Raw genomic sequence first — 25,464 nt, 5'->3', positions numbered from 1 at the left:
CTCAGCAAATGAGGAATGAAATATCAACAAAGATATACGAAACATTTTTTTAATACTTTAGTATTAATCTTTTAGTATTAAAATTGTTATCATATATATAACTTTGTTAAAATAAACACTCAACGGTAGGGAACGTGCTCATATATAAGGAGCAAAATAATGTAGTGAGTCAAGTAAATTCTTTATGAGACAGTACAAACCTGTTTCATGCCATAAGCAATAATCAGCTGTCAATCAGAGTTTACTTGACTCTGGAGTATATCTATCTATCTATCTATCTATCTATCTATCTATCTATCTATCTATCTATCTATCTATCTATCTATCTATCTATCTATCTATCTATCTATCTATCTATCTATCTATCTAGCTGTCTGTCTGTCTGTCTATCTATCTATCTATCTATCTATCTATCTATCTATCTATCTATTTATCTATCTATCTATCTATCTATCTATCTATCTATCTATCTATCTATCTATCTATCTATCTATCTATCTCCTATCGTTGAGCGTTTCTTTTAGCAAAGTTGTATATATATATATATATAGTGACGTTACTTTGTTAGAATGTGAGAAGACTAATTTTATTTTGAAGTTTATTTGGTCCCTCTAGCCTTCCTCACGTGACTTTAATTCAGGAAATAGTTTGCTGCCTGATAGTCATGGTAACAGTACTGTGGCGAACGTAGAAGCAACGACAAAGGTAACTTTGCAGCCCCTTTATTGAACTTACACAGAAACAAGAACTTACAGAAATGTGACACAATACATGGTGGTCATCAACTCGAACAACAAAGTTGTTCAGGGTTTCAGTTACAAGGTTACACAACACAACAGAATGACAACTACAATCACACCACAACAAATAGTAATCACATAAACACATAAAACCACATAAAACACTTACAAAACATTTAATAACAACTGACAATCTGCATGCAGTGCCTGATGGGTAAAATAGGACAATTGGCACAATTCTGACGTGATAGCAACTTCGCTACAGTACAGTCCAGCTTTCCATGCGGAGTTTCATGCTTGCCCAGCTCCTGTGTTTATTGCTTCTATCTACGTTTGTGCCTTGGAGAGCATCGTCTGTAAGTTCAGTTGTGACATTATTTAAGTGATCGATGATGTCTGTTATAAGAACTTCGTTGTATTCATGTTAATATGAAAATAGCTATGTGTAACGTTAGCTTCTCCCATTTTATGTTAGCTAGTTAGCCAGCCAGGCTTTCGGTTGCTAGTTAGCTGTCAGCTCCGTGGTAGAAATGTCACGTTATTCTGTCTGCCCGTATTCCGCCTATATTATAGCATACTGATCTATGTTATATGTACATTATTTACAATTAGTTCATAAGTCATGTGTGATTTCGTAATTCCTAGGTTACGTACAGCTATTTACATGCAGTTACGTAGCCTACAATTATTATTTACATGCAGTCATGTGCAGTTATTTACATGTGTTATGTAGTTATGTCATAGACATGTGATAACATTTTATAATTTATGCAATGTTTATTGAACCATTCTTTCTCTGTATTGCCCCCCTATACAGTTTAAAAAAAAGGTTTGAATTCTCAAAGTTCTTCAGTAAAGTTCCTCAACTTGGACCGGGACTCTGTATTTCTTTGGGATTCTTCATGTTGGCTATCTGTCGGCCTGTTTATACATGGACACAAACACGTAGGACAGAATAGTAAAAAGACGACTTCACGGCGGGCACTACAGCAACAGGATCAATAAACAATGACGGACAACGGCGTAACCAATGGAAACACTGAAGGTGATGAGACGAAACAGAACCGCTCACCTGACGCTGCATCTCTACATTCCGCCTCATCATCTGGATCTAAAACCTCCTCAACTGGCAAAGCTGCAATCAGGGCTCGCGCCAAAGTCGAAGCTGCCCGCGCACGTGCATCCTACGGTCAACGGGAGGCTGAATTAAAGGTAGAGGAGGCCCGTAGAGCAGCTCACCTGAAATTAGAAGAGGCTCGTCTAGCAGCTGACATTAAAGTTAAAGAAGCTCAAATAGCCGCCGAGTTATCAACATTGGAGCATGAGAAGGAGGTAGCGGCAGCTATAGCAGAAGCTCAAGTTCTCGAAGAAGCGGCTGAACTTGAAGATCGTGAGGGAAGCGAGAAGAGTCGATACAAATCGGTTAGCAACAGCCTTCAACGCACACGTGACTACGTCGAACACCACTCTCAGCTACAGACTAGTTACGAGGAGCCCCCAGAACTTGAACGATATACGCCGCTCAGAGCCCCTCACCTCTCAGCCACGAACAATGTTCATGCAGCACATCAACCTGCAAGTTCAACGCCAGCAGCTCCGGCACAGCAACCTGCGAGGTCAGCGCCTGCAGCTCCGGCACAGCAACCTGCGAGGTCAGCGCCGGCAGCTCCGGCACAGCAACCTGCGAGGTCAACACCTGCAGTATATCACCAACATCCTGCTCAGCTCTCCCCTCCTCAGCCTCCTCCTGCTCAGCTGCACCACTCTCCTCTCAGAGCCTCACCGCAGCCACATCGTGATGACACGACTGGTATGAATGACATTGCGAGGTACTTGGTGCGCCGAGAGCTTGTGAATTCTGGTCTCATCCAGTTCAACGAGCGCCCAGAAAATTATTGGGCGTGGAAGTCCTCTTTATTCAACGCCATTGAAGGAATGAACTTAACTGCCAGCGAGGAGCTCGACCTCTTGACAAAGTGGTTAGGAAAAATGTCCTCAGAGCACGTTACAAGGATTCGCTCTGTGCACGTCGCCAACCCTGTAGTGGCCCTACAACTTGTCTGGGAAGGCCTGGAAGAGTGCTATGGCTTCCCTGAAGTGATCGAGAGAGCGCTCTTCGAGAGGATAGAGAACTTTCCAAAAATCTCTCAGAAAGACCCCGTAAAGTTGAGGGAACTGGGAGACCTGCTGATGGAGTTAGACTCTGCTAAGTATGAGGGCTACCTACCGGGGTTCTCGTACCTGGACACCGCCAGGGGTGTCAACCCGATCGTTGAGAAGCTGCCACACAGTCTACAAGAGAGGTGGATAACTAAGGGTTCCCAGTACAAAGAGCAGCACCATGTCTCATTCCCCTATTCACCTTCTTCGCAGACTTTATCTGCAGCGAGGCACGCAGAAGAAACGACCCCAGCTTTACTCTCCCTTCAGCTCCCTTGAAAACGTCCAACAAGTCCTCCACAGGGTCCTCAAAACATGAGCGATCAGAAAAGGAATCAAGACACGCCAAAGGGCATGTCTCCACCCACAAGACAGGTCAACAAACCGCTCGGCTTCTCAGTCACGCAGTTCGAGCAGCAAGCCTGACGACATTGGGAAACAATATCCCATCCATCAGAAGCCCCATCCTCTAAAGAAATGTCGGGGTTTTCGAAGCAAGCCTCTTGAGGAGCGCAAAGCTTTTCTGAAAGAGAATGGTGCCTGCTACAGGTGTTGCTCCTCCACAACTCACCCGGTGAAGAACTGTAAGGCAACTTTGAAGTGCAGCGAATGCGAGAGCGATGACCACATAGCGGCGCTCCACCCTGGACCTCCTCCATGGGACAAAAAAGACAAGGACCCCACCTCAGAGCATGGCGCGGATAGTGAAGAGGAGGCGCCTCCACCAGCAATCACCTCTAAATGCACAGAAGTCTGTGGCAGAGGTCAAAGCCTCAGATCCTGTGCCAAAATCTGCCTGGTGAAGGTATACCCCAAAGTACACCCAGACAGAGCTACTAACGTCTACATCGTCCTGGACGATCAGAGCAATAGATCTCTGGCAAGGTCTGAATTCTTCGACCTCTTCCAAATCAGAGGTTCAGACCCACCGTATACCCTGCATACATGTGCAGGAGTCACCGAGACATCTGGAAGAAGAGCCACAGGGTTCTTGGCGGAGTCGTTGGATGGAAAAATAAGTGTGGTGCTTCCAACACTCACCGAGTGCAACCATATACCTGACGATCGGTCAGAAATCCCGACCCCAGAAGCTGCACAGCACCACAGCCACCTGAAGTCCATCGCTCGCGGAATCCCTCGCCTGGACCCTGAAGTCCAGATCCTGATACTTCTGGGACGCGACATCCTTCAGGTCCATAAAGTCAGGGAGCAACGCAATGGTCCTCCCAGTGCCCCCTATGCCCAACGTCTAGACCTGGGTTGGGTGGTTATAGGGGACGTGTGCCTGGGTTCAGCCCACAAGCCAGCAGCTGTGACTTCCTATCGCACCAGCGTGCTCGAAAACGGAAGGCCATCTCTCCTCACTCCGTGCCCCAACCGTCTCCAGGTCAAGGAAAGGTTCAACTCCAAAGCACAGAACAGCACCTCTCCTCCTTACAGCGTCAAACATGACACCCCAGTCCCTGATGACTGCAGCCTAGGCAGCACTATCTTCCAGAGTACTAAAGATGACGACAAAGTGGGCCTTTCCATCGAAGATCGTCTGTTCCTAGAGTTCATGGACAGAGAGATGGTGATGGACGACACCAACAGCTGGGTGGCGCCTCTCCCATTCTGATCCCCTCGTCTACGGCTCCCGAACAATCGAGACCAAGCTCTCAGCAGACTTACCTCTCTCCGCCGCACACTGGAAAGAAAGCCTAAGATGAAAGCCGACTCCGTCACCTTCATGCAAAACATCTTTGATTACGACCAGGCTGAGTTGGCCCCACCACTACCGGAGGGAAGTGAGTGCTGGTACTTACCTATCTTCGGCGTCTACTGTAGCATTCCAGCCGGACTTTATTCAGACGATGCACTCCAATAACGACTGATGGGTCCGTGGTGCGGTATCAGACCATTTATTGCAGCATTTTACTAGTCACACCGTAGACACACCATAGAACCACCGTAAGAGCTGAAAGCATATACATAAAACAATCATTCAATTATATGTGCGACCACGTTTCCCCCATAGCTAGCCACCAGTACGGGGTGCATAGCACTAGCTAGCATTAGCTTATCATTAGCGATCTCCAAATCACAAAGAACACATAGTAAATAAAAACATAACGAAATTTGAATCAAACAGTCAATCGGCACTCATACCTGTTCGCCTTCCAGCTAGGTGCTAAATAAATGATGATGATCAATGAATTATAAGTTGTGAATTCGTTCTGTGCATAGCGAACATGACCATCGTGTCCAACTTTCAGTTTTGTTCTGCCGTTTTCTCGCAGCAGCGCACAGCATCATGGGAGACCAGAGTTTTTCAAATAAAGGTCACATAACAAAAGGAAGTGTAATTCGCTGTTAATATCAATCAGGACTGTACTTTAGGCACCAAATACAAATCAATAATGAGCACCATACAAATCAATAATAACAAAAAATATTATGACAAAAGTATATGGGTCATTTACACTCCCACCAAATCATTAATGTTTCGAATATAGAAAATCAGGCATAAACAAAAACAAATGATTTCTCAACTCAAAATGACCATAAACCATAAGTATCGTGGGAAAGGAATGTCAAGTATTTTTACAAAAAAACGCATCTCAAGAGATGCAAGGCATGTGTTAGTTAGTAACTAACTGGTCACTATCAAGTAACAAGACCAGTTTTTGAACTGGCCATTCAAGCACTGTCTGCTTGGTGAGCTGTTCACCTTTTTTGCCTAGGTTTCTATCCCCTAGACAGATCTTCACCCTCCTAACCAGTCCATCTCTATCTACTACAGTCTCTAAAACTCTACCCAACTTCCATTCATTTCTAGGCAGATCATCTTCTTTCATCATCACTGTGGAGAGTCCATTGGATTTATCATTGCCGATTCGTCGAAGGATACGCGCCACTGCTCGAACAGCTCGAGACCAGGATGAGAGCCCTGACAGCCGATCTGCCAGGGAGTCTTGTTCTGTAGTTTCTGTGCTCAGTGTCTGAGCTCCTTTCACTTCCGGGTCTCCTAATGGCAGTTCTGGGATCACCTCTTCCGAGAGGCCAATTTCCTTTTCCCATAAAAACACAGGTCCTGTGAACCAGTCCGATGATATCAGTTCACCGATAGTTAGGCCTCTGGAGGCGTGATCCGCCGGATTCTGGTGAGTGGGGACGTATCTCCATTGCTGGGGAGTTGTGCTGAGGTGTATCTTCTGGATGCGGTTGGCCACAAACGTGTGGAATTGTCGAGCCTCGTTGTTAATGTATCCTAGAACGACTTTAGAATCGGTCCAGAAGTACTCCTCGGCATCAGCGTATCCAAGTTCTTCTTTCAGCACATTGCTGGTTTTCACTGAGACGACTGCAGCTGTTAGCTCTAGTCTTGGGATTGTGGTGACCTTTGTGGGAGCAACTCGTGATTTTGCCGTGACTAGGGCGCAGTGAACGTCTCCTTCTTCATTTCTGAGTCTCAGATATGAACACTGTCCGTAGCCAGTCGTGCTTGCATCGGAGAAGTGGTGTAACTCCTGTCTGGTGACCCTCCCAAAGTTTGCAGGTGCATAGCTCCGGGGAATGTCTATCTTCTCCATGTTGGTAAGGTCATTTTTCCATCTCTCCCACCATGGGCGAAGTTCGTCAGTCAGAGGATCATCCCAACCCGTTCCATGTCTGCACATTTCCTGCAGTACTCCCTTTCCGATGAGCAAGAATGGGGCGACAAACCCTAGGGGGTCATACAAGGAGGCAACCGTAGACAGTATACCTCGGCGTGTTGCAGGTTGATCCTTGAGATTGACGTTGAACTTCAAGCAGTCTGACTCGATGTGCCATTGGATCCCCAACGCTCTTTTTGAAGGTAGGTCATCCAAGGTAAGGTTAAGATCTTTGATTTCTGATGCACGTTCCGATGACGGTGTGCTTTCTATTACAGCTCGGTCGTTGGACACAAATTTGTGGAGTCTAAAGCCACCCAGGGCACAAAGTTCTCTGGCTTCTCGAGCGAGCTGAATAGCCTTCTCTGTACTGTCCATACTTGCGACACCGTCATCGACATAAAAGTCTCTCAGAATGAACTGTGAACCTAGGGGGTATAGGTCTCTGTTCTCAGTAGCCAGGTACTTAAAGCCGTAGTTTGCGCAACCAGGCGATGAGGCAGCACCGAAGATATGCACCCTCATTCGGTACTCTTGAGGTTGCGTGCTGAGATCTCCTTTCTTCCACCACAGGAAGCGCAGGTAATCCTGATCCGTCTCGCTCACGTGGAATTGGTGAAACATCTTTTCTATGTCGCACATCAACGCAGTAGAATGCAGTCGGAAGCGAAGGAGAACACCATTGAGATTGTTCATCAAGTCGGGTCCGGTGAGCAGATGATCGTTTAGACTGGTTCCCTTGTATTTGGTAGAACAGTCGAATACCACGCGCAGTTTGTCTGGCTTCTTGGCGTGGTAGACACCATGATGAGGTATGTACCATTTTTCTCCTTCCTTCCCATCATCATGTACTTCCTCTGCGTCACCCTTTTCTACGACATCCTCCATGAACTTGATGTACTGTTCTTTGTATCTTTCATCCTTTGACAGCTTCCTCTTCAGATGGCTGAGACGAACGATGGCAAGCTGTTTGTTGTCAGGTAGGTTGGGTCTCTCCTTAAAAGGTAAGGGCATTTCGTAGTGACCTTGACTGTTCTTCTGGATGCCGTTTTTGAGTTTGTCCAGGAACAAGATATCTTCCTGGGACACCGTCTTTTCATCCTCCTTGGCATCTTTGAAGTTGGACTCCAGAATGCGAATAGCATCTGCAGGGGTGACTGGCGGGAGCTCCTTCACAGCTACCCGGAAACACTGTCTCGCCACCCTTGGAGTGTCAAGGCACGGTGAAGAGCAACCCATGATGCCCCATCCAAGGTCGGTTCGGATTGCGTAAGGCTCTTCATTTCCTCCTGCTATTACGTCTCTTTGTGCCATTGCCCTCGCACAGTTGTATCCTATTAAAAGACCAATATCACAATCTTGCAGCGGTGGAATCTCGTCTATGACTGCGGAGAGATGATTCCATTGTCTGGCTGTTTCACTTGTAGGAATTTGGGCGCGGTTCACCGGTATACCGTCCTTAGCGTAGGCAGGAGGAAGGTCGATGTGGAGGGAAGATCTGTAACTGCGCACACGAAGCCCCGAGACTCGTTGGCTTTGCACGATGGTGTCACGCCCTATCATTGTCGTTAACTTCAGTTTCACTGGACAGGACTCTGCCTTTAGAGCGCTGCTCACTTCCTGGTCGACGAATGTGGTGTCACTCTGTGTATCCAGCAGGGCGTAGACAAGTTTTTCTGTTCCTGAGTTGTTCTTGGACGACACCCATACAGGCACAATCATCAATGTGTTGGTAGACTGTCCAGTCGTGACGGCATGTGACATTGCAGTCGCGGCAGCTTCTGATTCATTAGCGTTGCTTGGGGGAGTGTTTTCCCGAGCTGCAGACGGTTCCCTTTTCACGTGGTTGTCATTGTGAAGACAGGTGGGGTGTTTGGCTTCTCAGGTGTTGCAGGTAAGTCTATGTCGACAGTCCTTCGCGCTATGGCCGGGTTTGGTGCAGCCATAGCAGAGCTTGTTCTCTTTCACGAATTCTCTTCTCTCCTCCAGTGTCTTGGCGATGAACTTGGGACATGCATGTAGCCCGTGTTGACTGTCTTGGCAGAACGCACAGGGGGTTTTTATCTTTCCGCTGGCTGGCTTTTGCTTGTCACTGTCCGTTTCAGTTTGCGTACTCAGAACACTCGCCTTGTTCCTCTTAGGGTCCCTGTTATTCGGTTTTGCTGTGCTAGACTCGGAGTTGCGTAAGGCATAAGGTGAGGTGATCGGATTGCATGCGATCGCTGCCTCCTTTGCCATGACGGCGGTGAAGTCCTTGAAGCTGGGGAATTCTTGATTCCTGTCCAAGGCTTCCGTAGCCTTCCTGTTCCATCGAGATGCTGCCCAGTCTGGCAGTTTGTGGACCAGCTTCATGTTCTCTTCACAGTCGTTCAATATTTCGAGGCTCTTCACATGAGATATTGCGTCTTGGCAGGCGTTCAAGAAGTCGGAAAAGTCTCCAAGTCCCTCTGCATCCCTTGGTTGGATTTTTGGCCACTTTGTGAGCCTGTCTCTGAAGGCTCCCTTTATGACGAAGGCCTGTCCGTATCGGTGATTCAGTTTGCTCCATGCGTCCTTGTAAGACTCGCCATCGTTTCTGTAGAAGGTCCCTTCCAGTGTCTTACGAGCTGGACCGCCTACATATTTCCTCAAGTAGTAAAGCTTGTCTGCTGATGAGATGGCCTTTGAGTCAATGAGTGACATGAATGAAGTTCTCCACTCAATGAACTGAATGGGGTCGCCATTAAATACCGATGGCTCTGGCACTGGAAGTCTATTCAGGGCTATACTATCTTGGAGGGCCCGGGCGAGGGACGACACGTTTACGTCAGGTGACGATGCCGTTATATTGAGGGTTTGGTTGCTGGTAGCTGGGGAGCCGTGACGATTTCTTTCAGGATCATTAGAGTGGACACTGCCGCCCTGTGATGTTCCCTGGTTATAGACTTGAAGTCTGGCCCGTGCAGCCCCTAAGTGCTTTTCTGCCTGTAGACGTTCAAGAGCACGTTTTTCAACTTCAAGCTGCCACCTTTGTTGCTCCTCTAGCGTCCTTCGTTGCTCCTCTAGTGTCCTTTGTTGCTCCTCCAAACGTTGTATCTTCTCCCTTTGCTTATCTTCTTCAAGCAACCCTTCGAACTCCGCTTGTTTTGCTGCAAGCTCTGCTGCCGCGTCCACACGTTTGACTGTTTAAGTGCTGCCTTCGTGGCTGTGGACTGTGTTATGTATGCACACATCGACAGTGCTGCATTTGATTTGGTGCTGTTCTATTGTGCTGGGATCGATTGGTGATGCCTGCGGGCTCTGGGTTGTTTGATCGGGTCTGCCTTTGATGCTGTGTCAGTCTAAATAAAGAATGCCACGGAGAGGTTGTGTCGAGCGACAGCGCTGTGTCCTGACGTGATTTCTCAACATAATATTGGCGACGAGGATGGCTGATATCTCCCTCCCACCACCTGCCCCCTTCCTGGCATTACCTGGCGAGCCTCCGGTACCATGGACTCGCTGGCTACATAGTTTTGAAAATTACATCATCGCCTCAGGGCTCGACGACGTGAGCCAGGCTAGGAAGACGGCTCTGTTGCTACACTGCTTGGGAGCAGAGGGTCATCGTGTGCTCGGGTCTCTGGGGAACGTCACAAACTTTGACGAAGCTGTGGGACTTATGAGCACCCATTTCGCTGCTCCACAGAGTGCCCTCCTTCGGCGATTTATATTCCGTCAGCGACACCAACTGCCTGGTGAGTCTGTGCGGCAGTACGTAGCTAATTTGCGAGGGCTAGCTAGCTCATGCAAGTTTGGCGCGCTTCAGGACGAGATGGTTCGCGACCAGCTAATCGAACACACCAACAACGCAAAGGTGCGTGAGACTCTCCTGCTGGAAAAAGACGGTCTGCTGCTGTCCACAGCAATTACCATCGCACTACAGGTTGAGGTAGCAGCTGAGTGTGCTGCTATGCTAAATACACAGCAAGTGGCCACCTCCAGTCAAGCTGCCAACGACTCCTCCCTCTACTCACGGCTGCCCCTCGGGACGCAACCCAGCCAGAGCGAGGCGGGCGCCGACTCCACTGGGAACGTCTTGCAACTGCAACGACGGCGTTCTCGGCCCCGCCCTCAACAGTCCTGTGGTAACTGTGGATCTCGGTCTCATGTTTCAAGGGCTCAGAACTGCCCTGCCCGTGGCCAGACATGCCGTAGCTGCGGTAAGCACAATCACTTTGCCAACGTCTGTCGATCTTCCCCGGCTGGGTCAGAGGGCCACACCCCCCAGTCTTCAACCGCCGTCATTCACAAGGTGAGCTCTGCGCCAGTGTCATTCAAATCATGCACAGTCAACATTAACGATGTGTGCATTCCCCTGCTGTTGGACACCGGTGCAAGTGTGTCTCTCCTGAATGTTGATACCTACAGTCAATTTTTCGGTTCACTGCCACTGTCCGCACCCTCAGCTGTCCTCTGTGGGTATGGTGACTCCAAAATCGATCTGGTTGGCTCTCTCCAACTGACTGTCCGCTATGGAACCAAGCTGGTGCCTAATGCAGTTTTTCATGTGGCACGCCGTGGGGCCAACCTGATGGGCCTGGACCTGTTCTCCGCTCTGGGGTTCTCCCTCTTAGACACAAGGGGGGCAGCAATCCTGACTGTCGCCACACCTTGGCAGCAGAAGTGGCCATCGTTGTTTATGGGGCTGGGCTGCATCTCCGCCTTCACCCATCAACCTCTCCTCAACCCTGCTGTGAAATCTGTCATCCAACCACTGCGCCGCATCCCGTTGGCTCTCCGTGATGGGGTCTCCGCCGAGCTGCAACAACTGCTGGAAGCTGGCATCATTGAACCGGTGGACGCGTCACCTTGGGTCTCAAACCTCGTGGTGGCTAAGAAGAAGTCGGGGGGCCTGCGTGTCTGCGTCGATCTACGTGCAGTAAATAAGGCAGTGGTCCCTGATAAGTATCCACTGCCCACCTCAGAAGAACTCACTGCTCAGTTCTATGGCTCTGAGGTGTTCTCCAAGCTCGACCTCAGACAGGGGTACTTACAGGTGCCCCTCCACCCCAGCAGCCGAAACCTCACAGCCTTTGTGACACATGCAGGAGTGTTTCGCTACACCAGGATGCCTTTCGGTCTCAGCTCCGCCCCTAGCTGCTTCCAGAAAATCATGGTCTCCGTGCTGGCTGGCATACTGGGCGTGGCCATTTATCTGGACGATATAGTGGTACACGGGCCCACCAGTGAAATCCACGACAAGCGCCTTAACATGGTCTTCGCAGCCCTGTCCAAGCACAAGCTAACTCTCAATGCTGAGAAATGTGTCCTCTCTGTGCCAGCCATCGACTTCGTGGGGTTCCGGCTGTCAGCGAGCGGTGTAACTCCACTACAATCCAACGTGGACACCATTCAGGCCATCCCTGAGCCCAGCTCGGCCGCCCAGGTCGCCTCCTTCCTGGGTATGACAAGTTACTACCTGAGGTTTCTTCCCCAGTACTCTGCGACCACAGCCCCCCTTCGCCAGCTGCTGCGTAAGGACGAGCCATGGGTGTGGTCAAAGGCATGCAGTGACGCTGTGCGTGATCTCAAGACTCAACTGACTTCACCACCAGTGTTGGCTCACTTCAACATCTCCAGCTCCACCTTTGTGACCTGTGACGCATCAGCCACAGCGATAGGGGCCGTGCTGTCTCAAACCCAGAACGGTGTGGAGAAGCCCATTGCCTTCCCCTCCCGTGCCCTCAACCTGACCGAGCAGCGGTACTCCGTGGGTGAGCGTGAGGCGTTAGCCTGTATCTGGGCTTGTAAAGGTGGCACCTCTACCTCTATGGCCGCTCCTTCACCCTCAGGACAGATCACCAGGCCCTGACAGCGCTGCTGTCCACATCTGGGACAGGCCACAAACCCCTGAGGCTGCACCGCTGGTCTGACCGCCTCCGCCAGTACAACTTCAGCCTGCAGTTCACCCCAGGCAGAGACAATGTTGTCGCCGACCTGCTCTCTCGCTCTGTCTCCACCCCAGCTCCACAGACGGACACTGACTGTGTGGAAAAGGACATTGTCCAAATGCTACACACACCCCTCCAGGCCACTGTCTCTCTGCAGGAGCTGAGGGCAGCCTCCGAACAGGACCCTGTCCTCTCCCAGCTCCGCACCTACATCCAGAACGGCTGGCCTCACAAGGTCCCAGAGGAGCTGGCTGCGTTCGCCCGAGTCAGACAGGAGCTCTCCTGCTGGAACGACACCTGCGTGGCACGTGGGTTTTGCACAGTGGTCCCAGCTGCTCTCCGTGCACGTGTTTTGAATACGGCGCATGAAGGCCACCTGGGCATTGTGAAACTGAAACAGCGCTGCCGAGACCTGGTGTGGTGGCCGGGGATAGACAGAGATATTGAGGCTCTGGTGAAGGACTGTTCTGCCTGCCTTGTGAGTGGCAAGACTGGCCACCAGGCTCCCCCACCCCTGCAACCTCTCGCCTGGCCCTCTCAGCCCTGGGAACACCTGCAGTTGGACATTTGTGGTGAGATCCATGGAGTTCCCCACCACCAACGCTTCATGGTGGTCGCCTACGATCTACACTCAAAATGGCCTGAACTCACCACTTCCGGCACTGTGACCTCACAGATCATCATCGACTTCCTGGACTCTCTTTTCTCTCGCTGGGGCCTCCCAAAGGCCATCACCACTGACAACGGCCCTCAGCTGGTCTCTGCTGAGTTCACTGCTTATCTCGAAAGCAAGGGCATCCGTCATATACGCACTGCGTACTACCACCCCCAGGCCAATGGCGGCGTTGAACGTTTTCACCAGTCACTGAAGAACGGCCTCAGAGCACACATGGCCCAAGGGTGCTCTTTCACGCAGGCCATCCGTCACACTCTGCTACACTATCGGGCCACACAGCACTCGACCACAGGCGTCTCCCCAGCCTCTCTCATGCTAGGCCGGGAACTGTGCATGCCCCTTGACAGGCTCCGCCCCTCCACACCTCAGGCACCTCCCTCTGGGGTCAGAGCCTCAGTCACTCGTCAGCAGACGTGGATGAAGCAACGGTTTGACCAGTCAAAACGAACCAGGGTGCCAGACATCAATGTGTCAGACTGGGTCAGGGTCCGCAGGCCCCACAGGGACAATAAAATGGCTTCATACTGGTCCTCTCCTCTCCAAGTCACCCGTCAGCTGGGCCCAGCCACTTACCTCCTCAGCGATGGCACTCGGTGGCACTCCAGTCGTCTACGGAAGGTGTCAGCTCCGCCACACACAGCTGGTGACACAACCATAGCCATTCCCTCAGCATGGCGAGACGCCCCGGGGCTTCATGCAGCTCCTACACGGGCCCCAGACATTTCTGGGCCTCAGCTCCCCCTGCCATCTCCCTCCCCACCTCGGCCTGCCCAGCCTCAGGCCGCCCCGCGACCTGTTCGCACACGTTTACGCCCTGGCCACCTAGAGGACTTTGTGTCAACCTTTCATGTTTGAAATCCTGCCGGGGGGGGGGGGAAATGTTATGTATGCACACATCGACAGTGCTGCATTTGATTTGGTGCTGTTCTATTGTGCTGGGATCAATTGGTGATGCCTGCGGGCTCTGGGTTGTTTGATCGGGTCTGCCTTTGATGCTGTGTCAGTCTAAATAAAGAATGCCACGGAGAGGTTGTGTCGAGCGACAGCGCTGTGTCCTGACGTGATTTCTCAACATAATAGACTGACTTTGACACTCTTGAGACAGTGGATCCATGGATTGAGCGCGCATAGCTGCCCTTGAGTAGTTCCTTGAGATGTCGTTGTGCTTGTTCTGCATCAAAATCTAAATCGATGTCTACAATCCTCTCGTAGGCGATTTTCTTAATCTCTGTTGTAGCTGCCTCACATGCATCAACACGGCTTCTCATTTCGGCTGAGGGTGTGAAGTGACCTCGTATGTCATTATAGGTGTTCAACACAGCCTCTTTATCCTTCTCCAAAGTATCAAGCAGAGATGCCAGCTCAGTTTCCTTGAGGTCTTTCTTTAGCCGCTCTCTTGACTCACGAGCTCGACTCTTCCATTTTTCATACGCTGAGAGGAGCTTTCTCTCCTTCTTCCTCACCTCCTCTTGTTGCAGTTCAAGCATTTTAGGAGTCGAGATCTTCACTCGAGTCGAGCGTCGGAGGCTATCCCCATTTTGTTCTTCAAGTTGACTTTGGAGGCTACTTAGTGTTTCTTCCTTAGTTTGAATTTCCTTCTCTAAGTGTTCTATCTCGGTAGTCTCTAGCGTTTCGTTGAGAGCCTCTTGTAGCTTACTAATCTTAAGCTGTAGTCTATTTATCTGATTCTCTAGCTCTGACTGTGGGGCAGGATTCTCTGTTTCGGTCATATTCAATTCTGCCATGATAAATGTGATGTAATGAATTTTTTGCCTTTACTATAGCCCATAGACTACCCAAAGAGAGGAGCAGAGAACCTGGTATAGCTACAGACTGCTTAGAGGACTAGAGCCTATTACTGTAGGCTGACTGTTATATTACTGACTGCAAGGTTATAATATCAATCTCTCCACTGAATACAACATTCAGTTACCATTCAGACTGTATAAATCTAGCATTAAACATTTTCCCTTTTTTTCTCACAGTCAACAGGAAGGATGATCAGTAAATGGATAGTAATAATAATAACAGTCAATAAACAAAGTCACTTGATTCACTTGTTACTTTGTGTGAACTTATTTGTTCTATAAAGTCCCATCAGCTTCACATTGAGAAACATCAAATTCAATAAATGTCCATTGTTGTTGATGTCTTTTTCTTCTTAAACCTTTTCTTCTCAAACCATGTTTATCAATGTTATCAGTGAAGATGAATTGTTCCTTATCAATCAATGAAATGTTCCATACCTTTAGAGTCTGACCGTCACACCAAACCTTCAAGCCAGCTGCCTGATGAGAGTAGAGTTCCTTTGTCTAGAACAGTGGTTCTCAACCGGGGGTCCGCGGACCCCTAGTGGTCCGTGGTGTAATTGCAAGGGGTCCGTGAAAATAAAATATCTTTAAAAAAAGATCCTATGACATTTATAGAAATAGGATTATTTTACTCAAATGTGACTGAGACCTTTATCTACCTAAACTGTAAAGGGTAACAGGACTTTTTTCTCTAATTACATCTGTTTCACAAGTGTAATTTATTGTATTTTAATAAGAGATCTCGCTCCCGTTTGCATTGTTAAAAGTTACTGCATAAAATTCTGTTGTTACATATATCTGAAAGTTACTGAATACATATTCTGTTTTGTTACATATATCTGAAAGTTACTGCATAAGAATTCTGTTTTGTTAACTATATCTAAGTTACAACTGAAAGCTCTTATATTTGCCCCAAAGAGGGAATAAATGCTATCATGTGGTGGACACGTATTGGGGACAGAATTCAACCCAGGAACTAAGGGTTAAGTCATGGTTGCCCTGGCAGGTTAACGCAGGGTTAAGTTATGGTTGTCCAGCCAGTTTTCTGGTTATTCTTGCCACCTCCGCTCAGTCGAGCTGGGGTTTTGTTTGTCTCGCTGATTTACCGTGGATTAAAGAAAGTTGCCTACACGGCTAAAGTGTGAACCTACGGTCTTCTCCGTTCCTTCGGCTCTACACTGGTGACCCCGACGTCGGTTTTCGGATAAGTTTTCTGAAACCACACACATTATGGCTACGAACGCCGTTGCAATTAAACTGCCGGAGTTTTGGGAGTCTTCCGCGGCTACATGGTTCGCGCAGGCTGAGGCACAGTTCGCGCTCAGAGACATAACAGCAGACGAGACCAGGTACTACTACGTAGTGGCAGCGCTGGGGTGCGCTACGGCTTCCAGGATAAGCGGTTTCATAACCAACCCACCGGCCGATGGTAAATACGCCGCACTTAAACATCTCCTCCTTGAAACTTTTGAACTGTCAGCAACGGAGAGAGCACGTCGCCTCTTCGCAATTCAGGGCTTGGGAGATGGCAAACCATCGGAGCTAATGAGCAGGATGTTAAACCTACTGGGTCAAGAAAAGCCATGTTTCCTGTTTACGGAGCTGTTTCTGCGCAACATGCCGCCCCACGTCCAGACTGCGCTCGCTAACTCCACCATCACTGATCCCCGTGAGCTGGCAAAGGAGGCTGACCGATTCTTCGTCGCTACACAACGTTCCTCCCATGCCGGGGTGCTGGCTCCTACCTTCACTGGCCCCCCGCCGACATCGCGGGCGTGGCCCGACGGTGGCGCCACAGCATCAGACCGCTACAAGCCCTCTGGACTCTGTATGTACCACGCTCGATTTGGTGCGAAAGCTAAACGGTGCCGTTCCCCCTGCAACTACAGGCCGACGGGAAACGAGAGGGCCAACACTCAGTAGTGGCCATGAGTGTTGGCGATACGAGCAGGCTACTCTTCATCCTCGACACCATCTCCGGTCGGCGATTTCTTTGTGACACGGGCGCACAGAGAAGCGTGCTCCCTGCTACTGACGTCGACATCATGGGCGGGGAGCGGGGCCCCCAGTTGGCGACGGCTGACGGCAGCCCTATCCACACCTACGGCGTGCGGTCTGTAGAACTGTGTTTTGGTGGACAACGTTTCACGTGGGAGTTCGTCATGGCCAATGTAACGCTTCCCCTCCTCGGAGCTGATTTTTTGTGCGCTTACGGTTTGCTAGTGGACATTCAGAACAGCCGTCTGGTCGATGCCTTAACCTTCTCCTCCTTCGCATGTACGCGGAGGGAAGCGGCCTATGCAGGTCTAGCCAACTCTCTCTCAGAGGCAGACAAGTTCACCCGCCTCCTCGCTGAGTTCCCTGACCTCACCCAGCCTACCTTCTCTGCACCCACCGCTAAGCATGGGGTGGAGCATCACATTGCTACGAAGGGGCCCCCGGTCTACGCCAGAGCCAGGCGTCTCGACCCCGCCAAACTCGCCATTGCCAAGTCTGAGTTCGAGCACCTGGAACGCATGGGGATCATCCGCCGCTCTGACAGCCCGTGGGCGTCCCCACTCCACATCGTCGCTAAGCCTGATGGAGGTTGGCGCCCATGCGGGGACTACCGCCGACTAAATGACGCCACCACGCCTGACCGCTATCCTGTCCCGCATATCCAGGACTTTTCTGCAAACCTGTCTGGCAAATGCGTCTTCTCAAAAGTCGACCTGGTCCGTGGTTATCATCAAGTTCCCGTGCACCCCTCAGACATCCCCAAGACAGCGGTGACAACCCCATTCGGCCTATTTGAATTCCTACGAATGCCATTTGGACTCAAAAACGCGGCCCAGTCCTTTCAGCGGCTGATGGATTCAGTGCTCCGTGGCCTTCCTTTCATCTTCGTCTATTTGGACGACATACTCATCGCCAGCGCCTCCGAGGAAGAACACCTGTCCCATCTTCATGCCCTCTTCACACGCCTCAGCCAGCATGGGCTGATCGTCAACCCGGCGAAGTGCCGGTTCGGGCTGACAGCCATTGATTTCCTCGGGCACCGCATCACTGGGGACGGGGCAGTCCCCCTGCCCTCAAAGGTGGAAGCGGTGGCGGCCTTTCCGCGCCCCCAAACAGCTCATGCGCTCAGGGAGTTCATCGGGATGGTGACATTCTACCACCGCTTCATTCCTCGAGCCGCCTTTATCATCCGGCCACTGTACGAGGCGCTGAAAGGCATGTCCCCCAACCAGGCGGTCGACTGGACAGCAGAGCGGGACCATGCGTTCACCGAGACTAAAGCTGCGCTCTCCCAGGCTACCCTGCTAGCGCATCCTTCACCTACAGTGCCTATTTCCATAACCACGGATGCATCGGACTATGCTGTTGGTGCGGTTCACGAACAGTGGGTGGGGGGGGCTTGGCAGCCTTTGGCCTTTTTCAGTCGCCAGCTTACACCCCGAGAGCGCAAGTATAGTACTTTTGACAGGGAACTCCTCGGTCTCTGGCTCGCCGTCCGGCATTTCCGTTTCCTGCTAGAGGGCCGCGAGTTTACTGCGTACGTGGACCACAAGCCCCTCACGTTTGCCATGTCCAAGACGGCCGAGCCATGGTCCGCTCGCCAGCAGCGACAACTCTCCTACATTTCGGAATTCACTACCGACATCCAGCACGTCGCTGGTAAGTCTAACCAGGTAGCTGACTGCCTGTCTAGGGCAGTGATTGGAGCGGTCCACCTAGGCCTTGACTATGCACAGATGGCTGCTGACCAGGCCACGGACCCGAGCATCCTCCGTCTCCGGGCCTCCGACACGGGGCTCCGCCTGCAGGACGTTCCTTTCAGCGACACAGGTGTCACCCTCCTGTGTGACGTCTCCACAGGACAGCCCAGGCCCATCGTCCCGCACAGCTGGAGACGCCCCGTATTTGAAGCTGTGCACGGCCTCTCTCATCCAGGCGGTAAGCCATCCGTGCGCCTGACCTCTGCTAAGTTTGTGTGGGAGGGACTTAAGAGAGACGTGAAAGCGTGGGCCGACTCGTGTGTTGCCTGTCAGCGGGCTAAGATACACCGCCACATTAAGGCGCCCCTGGAACGCTTCGCAGTGCCGGAGAGACGATTTGACCATGTCCATGTCGACCTGGTTGGTCCCCTACCCCCCTCCCATGGGTTCACCTACCTCTTCACTGTGGTGGACAGGACTACGCGCTGGCCTGAAGCTGTTCCCCTGGCATCCACGACGTCTGCTGATGTGGCCCGGGCTTTTATTGGGTCGTGGGTCTCACGTTTCGGTACGCCTTCCGACCTTTCATCTGACCGTGGGCCACAGTTTACCTCAGAGCTATGGAATGCTGTGGGTGAGGCTCTGGGCGTCAAGCTTCATCGCACTACCGCCTACCACCCTCAGGCGAACGGCCTATGTGAGCGCTTCCACCGGTCCATGAAGGCTGCGCTTCGGGCTACTCTCAAGGACTGCAACTGGGTTGACAAGCTACCATGGGTCATGCTGGGCCTGCGGACCGCCCCGAAGGAAGACCTACAAGCCTCCTCTGCGGAGCTGGTGTACGGCACGCCGCTGCGAGTCCCAGGCGATTTCATGCCCAATGCAACGCGTCCCTGGTCAGCTGTGGACCAACGAGCCTCCTTGCTGGACGGGGTCAGAGCTTTCACACCCGTCCCTACCGCCCAACACGGCGCTCCGGTGTCCCAGGTGCCCCCAGGTCTGCAGTCAGCGGACTACGTGTTCATCCGTCACGACGCACACCGCCCCCCTCTGCAACCCCCTTATGACGGCCCCTTCCGCGTCCTGGAACGGGGAACTAAGCACCTGGTGGTGGATTTTGGGGGCACGGCCGAGCATGTTTCAGTGGACCGAGTTAAACCCGCACACCTGGACTTGACGCAGCCGTTGGAGTTAGCCCAACCTCCTCGTCGCGGTCGTCCCCCGGCTCCGCCTCCTCCCCCCGTGGAGGCCCGAGCTGCCTCTTCTGCTCCTCAGGCCGACCTCCACAGGCCCGCGTCAATGCCTCCCACAGACACTCCGGCCCCTGTTATCCGGAGCCGCCGCGGACGGCCTGTCGTCCACCCGCGCCTGCCTGACTTCGATTACTAGGGCGAATTCTGGGGGGGCTCATGTGGTGGACACGTATTGGGGACAGAATTCAACCCAGGAACTAAGGGTTAAGTCATGGTTGCCCTGGCAGGTTAACGCAGGGTTAAGTTATGGTTGTCCAGCCAGTTTTCTGGTTATTCTTGCCACCTCCGCTCAGTCGAGCTGGGGTTTTGTTTGTCTCGCTGATTTACCGTGGATTAAAGAAAGTTGCCTACACGGCTAAAGTGTGAACCTACGGTCTTCTCCGTTCCTTCGGCTCTACAATAATGCAATTTAAAATGCAGTTTCTACTGTTTCTACAAATTGCAACCCCCCTCCCCCAAGATCAGGGGGAGGGGTCCTCAGGGTAGATCAAAAATACGCAGGGGGTCCAAGACCCCAAAAAGGTTGAGAATCACTGGTCTAGAAGACCCGTAAAATGGCGCCGAGTTGCCCGATGAAATGGCGCCAAGACGCCCGATGAATTGTCCCTTGTAGACCAGTAGCAACTTAGCTCCGTGGCTCGTCCTCATAGACCTCCTCTGGCAGCGTGGTGGCGGGGTTGATGAAGAGGCTAGCTCTTACTGTAGCATTCCAGCCGGACTTTATTCAGACGATGCACTCCAATAACGACTGATGGGTCCGTGGTGCAGTATCAGACCATTTATTGCAGCATTTTACTAGTCACACCGTAGACACACCATAGAACCACCGTAAGAGCTGAAAGCATATACATAAAACAATCATTCAATTATATGTGCGACCACGTTTCCCCCATAGCTAGCCACCAGTACGGGGTGCATAGCACTAGCTAGCATTAGCTTATCATTAGCGATCTCCAAATCACAAAGAACACATTGTAAATAAAAACATAACGAAATTCGAATCAAACAGTCAATCGGCACTCATACCTGTTCGCCTTCCAGCTTGGTGCTAAATAAATGATGATGATCAATGAATTATAAGTTGTGAATTCGTTCTGTGCATAGCGAACATGACCATCGTGTCCAACTTTCAGTTTTGTTCTGCCGTTTTCTCGCAGCAGCGCACAGCATCATGGGAGACCAGAGTTTTTCAAATAAAGGTCACATAACAAAAGGAAGTGTAATTCGCTGTTAATATCAATCAGGACTGTACTTTAGGCACCAAATACAAATCAATAATGAGCACCATACAAATCAATAATAATAAAAAATATTATGACAAAAGTATATGGGTCATTTACATCTACCACCCTCAAAAGCCAGACAAGATCAGGGTTGTCTTCGACTCCAGCGCTCAACATCACGGCATCTCCCTGAACAATGTGCTACTTACCGGCCCGGATCTGAACAACAACTTGCTGGGAGTCATGCTGCGCTTCCGAAGAGAAACAGTGGCTGTCATAGCAGACATCGAGCAGATGTTTCACAGCTTCGTCGTTCAAAAAGACAACAGAGATTTCCTGCGTTTCCTGTGGTTCAACAACAACGACCCAACCAAGAGGTTGTCGAGTATCGCATGAAAGTTCACGTATTCGGCAACTCACCATCCCCAGCTGTCGCCATCTATGGACTTCACCGAGCAGCAGGACACGGCTCCAGGGAACACGGAATGGATGCCAAGCACTTCGTGGAACGTGACTTCTACGTCGACGACGGCCTCAAGTCGCTCCCGTCAGCCACAGAAGCCATCGACCTGTTGAAAAGGACACAGGAGACGCTTGCTGCCTCAAACCTGAGACTCCATAAGATAGCATCAAACAGTTCTGATGTCCTGGAGGCCTTCCCTCCAGAAGACCATGCAAAGGGACTGCAAAACGTGGACTTCGACGGCAACTCCACCCTCATCCAACGCAGCCTGGGACTCAGCTGGGAACTCAAGCACGACATCTTCACCTTCAGAGCAACGGCCACAGAGAAGCCGTTCACCCGCAGAGGTGCTCTAGCCACGGTGAACAGCTTGTTTGACCCCCTCGGTCTCGTCGCTCCAGTCGTCATTCAGGGAAAGTTTCTGCTGCGAGAACTCACCTGCAATGAAGCTCTCGACTGGGACACCCATCTATCAGATGAAAAGGAAGCAGAATGGGGGATGTGGAAAGATTCATTACAAGACCTGAAAGACATCAGGATACCAAGAGCCTACACTCCCACCACCCTATCTACTGCGCAAAGGAATGAGCTCCACGTCTTCTCTGACGCTTCAGTGAAGGCTATCGCCGCGGTAGCTTACCTCAAGGTGATCGACAGTGATGGAGAGTGTCATGTCGGTTTTGTCCTGGGGAAAGGCGAAACTGGCGCCTCCGTCCGCTTATACTATCCTAAGACTGGAGCTCGGCGCCGCTGTGCTGGCAGTGGAAATGGCAGAGCTGGTGGAGAGGGAGTTGGATATCAGTGTAGACACGATGCGGTTCTACACAGACAACAAAGTTGTCTTAGGGTACATATACAACCAGACCAGGCGGTTCTATGTGTACGTCTGCATCAGAGTGCAGCGAATCAGGAAGTTCACCAAACCAGAACAGTGGAGCTACATCCACGAAGCTCAAAACCCAGCAGATCATGCTACCCGATCGGTACCTGCCGCTGAGCTAACAAACACTACATGGCTCACAGGACCCCCTTTCCTGTCCCCGCCTGATGGAGTTCACACTCCTGAAGAGGAGCCTCACGAACTCGTCGACCCGGATTCTGACAGTGAGGTGCGTTCAAATGCCACGACTCTCTCCGTCCCTCCAACTAACCTGGGATCTCCTCGCTTTGAGTGGTTCTCCTCATGGAAGTCTCTTGTGCGAGCTATCGCATCCCTAACCCGCATCTTGGAGCTCAAAAAAGCTGCTGTGGAAGACAACCTCAAAACCTGTACCGGTCCCACAAAGCCTTGCACGGCGGAACAGCTATCGATGTCAGAGACTCTCGTCATCAGTTGTGTGCAAAGAGAGACCTACAGAGAAGAGTTCACCTGCTTGGTTGCTGGGAAAAGTATTCCCAAACACAGTCCTCTAAGGAAGCTGGACCCCTACGTGGATGAAGATGGTCTTCTGAGGATAGGGGGAAGGCTCAAGCATGCAGCAATCGACACAAGAGAACAGTTCCCAGTCGTCATCCCAGCTCGCAGCCACATCGCGACGCTCCTTGTGAGGCATTACCACGAGAGAGTCAAACATCAGGGTCGTATCTTCACGGAAGGGTCCATCCGCACAGCAGGATTCTGGATCGTCGGAGCCAAGCGGTGCATCAACAGCATCCTCCGCAAATGCGTGGCTTGCAACAAACTTCGAGGGAGGACGGCCGAACAGAAAATGGCGGACCTACCCTCCGACCGTCTGAGCACAGAGCCACCCTTCACCTACGTAGGACTCGACGTGTTCGGCCCTTGGGCTGTCACCACAAGACGAACCCGTGGCGGTCAAGCTAACAGCAAGAGGTGGGCAGTCCTCTTGACGTGCATGAGCACACGTGCTGTGCACATCGAACTCATCGAATCGATGGATACATCAAGTTTCATAAATGCCTTACGACGATTCTTTGCACTGAGAGGCCCTGCGAAGCAGATTCGTTCTGACCGTGGTACGAACTTTACAGGCGCCTGCAAGGAGTTGCATATGCTCCTCACAGATCCCGAAGAGCTCAACGTCAGGAAGTACTTGGGTGAGGAAGGGTGTTCATGGATCTTTAACCCTCCTCATTCCTCCCATATGGGAGGAGCCTGGGAGCGTATGATTGGAGTCTCCAGACGTATTCTTGACTCCATGCTCAGGGAAACCAGCCAATCACGCCTTACTCATGAGGTGTTGTCTGCCTTAATGGCAGAAGTTACGGCAATCATCAACGCCAGGCCCCTCGCACCAATCTCCTCGGACCCAGAATCTCCCTTCCTCCTGACCCCCGCTTCGCTACTGACGCAAAAGGTGTGTACTCTCCCTCCCCCTCCGGGGACCTTCGACGGCAAGGATCTCCACCGCCAGCAGTGGAGGCAGGTGCAACATCTCGCCAACACCTTTTGGCACCGATGGAGGCGTGAGTACCTCCCCATGAAGTAATACTTGGGGTAGTATTGGTCGAGGATCAATGACCACACCGGGTTATAGAACTCAGGTTTAATCGTGGCTCAGTAGGCAGACGTAATAACCATACATGGTAGTGGTGTAACCATAATAACAGTCCGGGTAGTACATAACACCTAGTGTAGTTCCAGTGTATATACATGGCGTTATATCACTACACCCCACACTCCAAAGTCGCAGTAAGTGGCAGGACATGCGTCCTAACGCCAAGGAGGGCGACCTAGTGTTGCTGAAGGACAATCAAGTGACGAGGAACGAGTGGCCCCTGGCTCTTGTTACAAAGACATTCCCTGGCCAGGATGGAAAGGTCAGGAAGATTAAGATCAAGGTCACAAGATCTGGATCTACAAAAACCTTCCTGAGGCCTGTCTCCGAGACAGTCCTACTCATGCCGGCTGAGGATATGGACTGAGTTAGTTTGTGTTCTTCGGACATGCTCCTCATGTTAATTTAAGATGGTGGTATAGTAATTATACCAGGCGGGGAGTGTGACGTTACTTTATTAGAATGTGAGAAGAGTACTTTTATTTTGAAGTTTATTTGGTCCCTCTAGCCTTCCTCACGTGACTTTAATTCAGGAAATAGTTTGCTGCCTGATAGTCATGGTAACGGTACAGTCCAGCTTTCCATGCGGAGTTTCATGTTTGCCCAGCTCCTGTGTTTATTGCTTCTATCTACGTTTGTGCCTTGGAGAGCATCGTCTGTAAGTTCAGTTGTGATATTATTTAAGTGATCGATGATGTCTGTTATAAGAACTTCGTTGTATTCATGTTAATATGAAAATAGCTATGTGTAACGTTAGCTTCTCCCATTTTCTGTTAGCTAGTTAGCCAGCCAGGCTTTCGGTTGCTAGTTACGTAGCCTACAATTATTATTTACATGCAGTCATGTGCAGTTATTTACATGTGTTATGTAGTTATGTCATAGACATGTGATAACATTTTATAATTTATGCAATGTTTATTGAACCATTCTTTCTCTGTATTGCCCCCCTATACAGTTTAAAAAAAAAGGTTTGAATTCTCAAAGTTCTTCAGTAAAGTTCCTCAACTTGGACGGGGACTCTGTATTTCTTCGGGATTCTTCATGTTGGCTATCTGTCGGCCTGTTTATACATGGACACAAACACGTAGGACAGAATATATATATATATATATATATATATATATATATATATATATATATATATATATATATATATATATATATATATAGCAGCTGATGAGTGTGAGATACACGAAACCGGCCTGTACTGCAATGTATTAAAATCTTTTTTCCTGTATTCGTGTTGAGATATATATATATATATGTGTGTGTGTGTGTGTGTGTGTGTGTATGTGTGTGTGTGTATGTATATATATATATATATGTATATACACACACATACATACACATACATACTCATATACACAAGAAAAA

At 50.5% G+C, this 25,464-nt stretch overlaps 2 protein-coding genes across 2 annotated transcripts in view; one reads left to right on the top strand and one right to left on the bottom strand.

Annotated features, from left to right (window-relative positions):
- Positions 1 to 3,811: 3,811 nt before the first annotated feature.
- LOC130114553 (uncharacterized) lies at positions 3,812 to 21,353 on the bottom strand. Its single transcript, XM_056282420.1, has 3 exons — positions 21,318 to 21,353; positions 5,698 to 6,667; positions 3,812 to 3,837 (listed from the first exon to the last, which is right to left on the bottom strand). The coding sequence occupies exons 1-3, from the start codon at positions 21,351 to 21,353 to the stop codon at positions 3,812 to 3,814; spliced, it is 1,032 nt and encodes a 343-aa protein (XP_056138395.1).
- Positions 21,354 to 24,653: 3,300 nt separating this feature from the next.
- Positions 24,654 to 25,464, top strand: part of pdhx (pyruvate dehydrogenase complex component X) — a 60,179-nt gene continuing 59,368 nt past the window's right edge. The window contains exon 1 of the mRNA XM_056281921.1: positions 24,654 to 24,748. Coding sequence (XP_056137896.1) covers positions 24,674 to 24,748 — 75 coding nt within the window. The 5' untranslated portion in view covers positions 24,654 to 24,673. The remainder of the gene's footprint in view (positions 24,749 to 25,464) is intronic.

Source organism: Lampris incognitus, chromosome 6 (assembly GCF_029633865.1).
Source record: "Lampris incognitus isolate fLamInc1 chromosome 6, fLamInc1.hap2, whole genome shotgun sequence".
In the NCBI taxonomy this organism is placed as follows: Eukaryota; Metazoa; Chordata; class Actinopteri; order Lampriformes; family Lampridae; genus Lampris; species Lampris incognitus.
This window is presented reverse-complemented; position numbering and strand designations above follow the sequence as displayed.

Excerpts from the sequence above, each read along its gene's own strand:
- LOC130114553 (XM_056282420.1), bottom strand. The coding sequence starts at position 21,353 with ATGACTCCCAGCAAGTTGTTGTTCAGATCCGGGCCG. Across the intron at positions 6,668-21,317 it reads TGTTGTTCAGATCCGGGCCG|GATCAACCTGCAACACGCCG; the intron begins GTAAGTAGCACA and ends GTCAATCTCAAG. Across the intron at positions 3,838-5,697 it reads TAGAAATGAATGGAAGTTGG|GGTATACGGTGGGTCTGAAC; the intron begins GTAGAGTTTTAG and ends ACATGTATGCAG.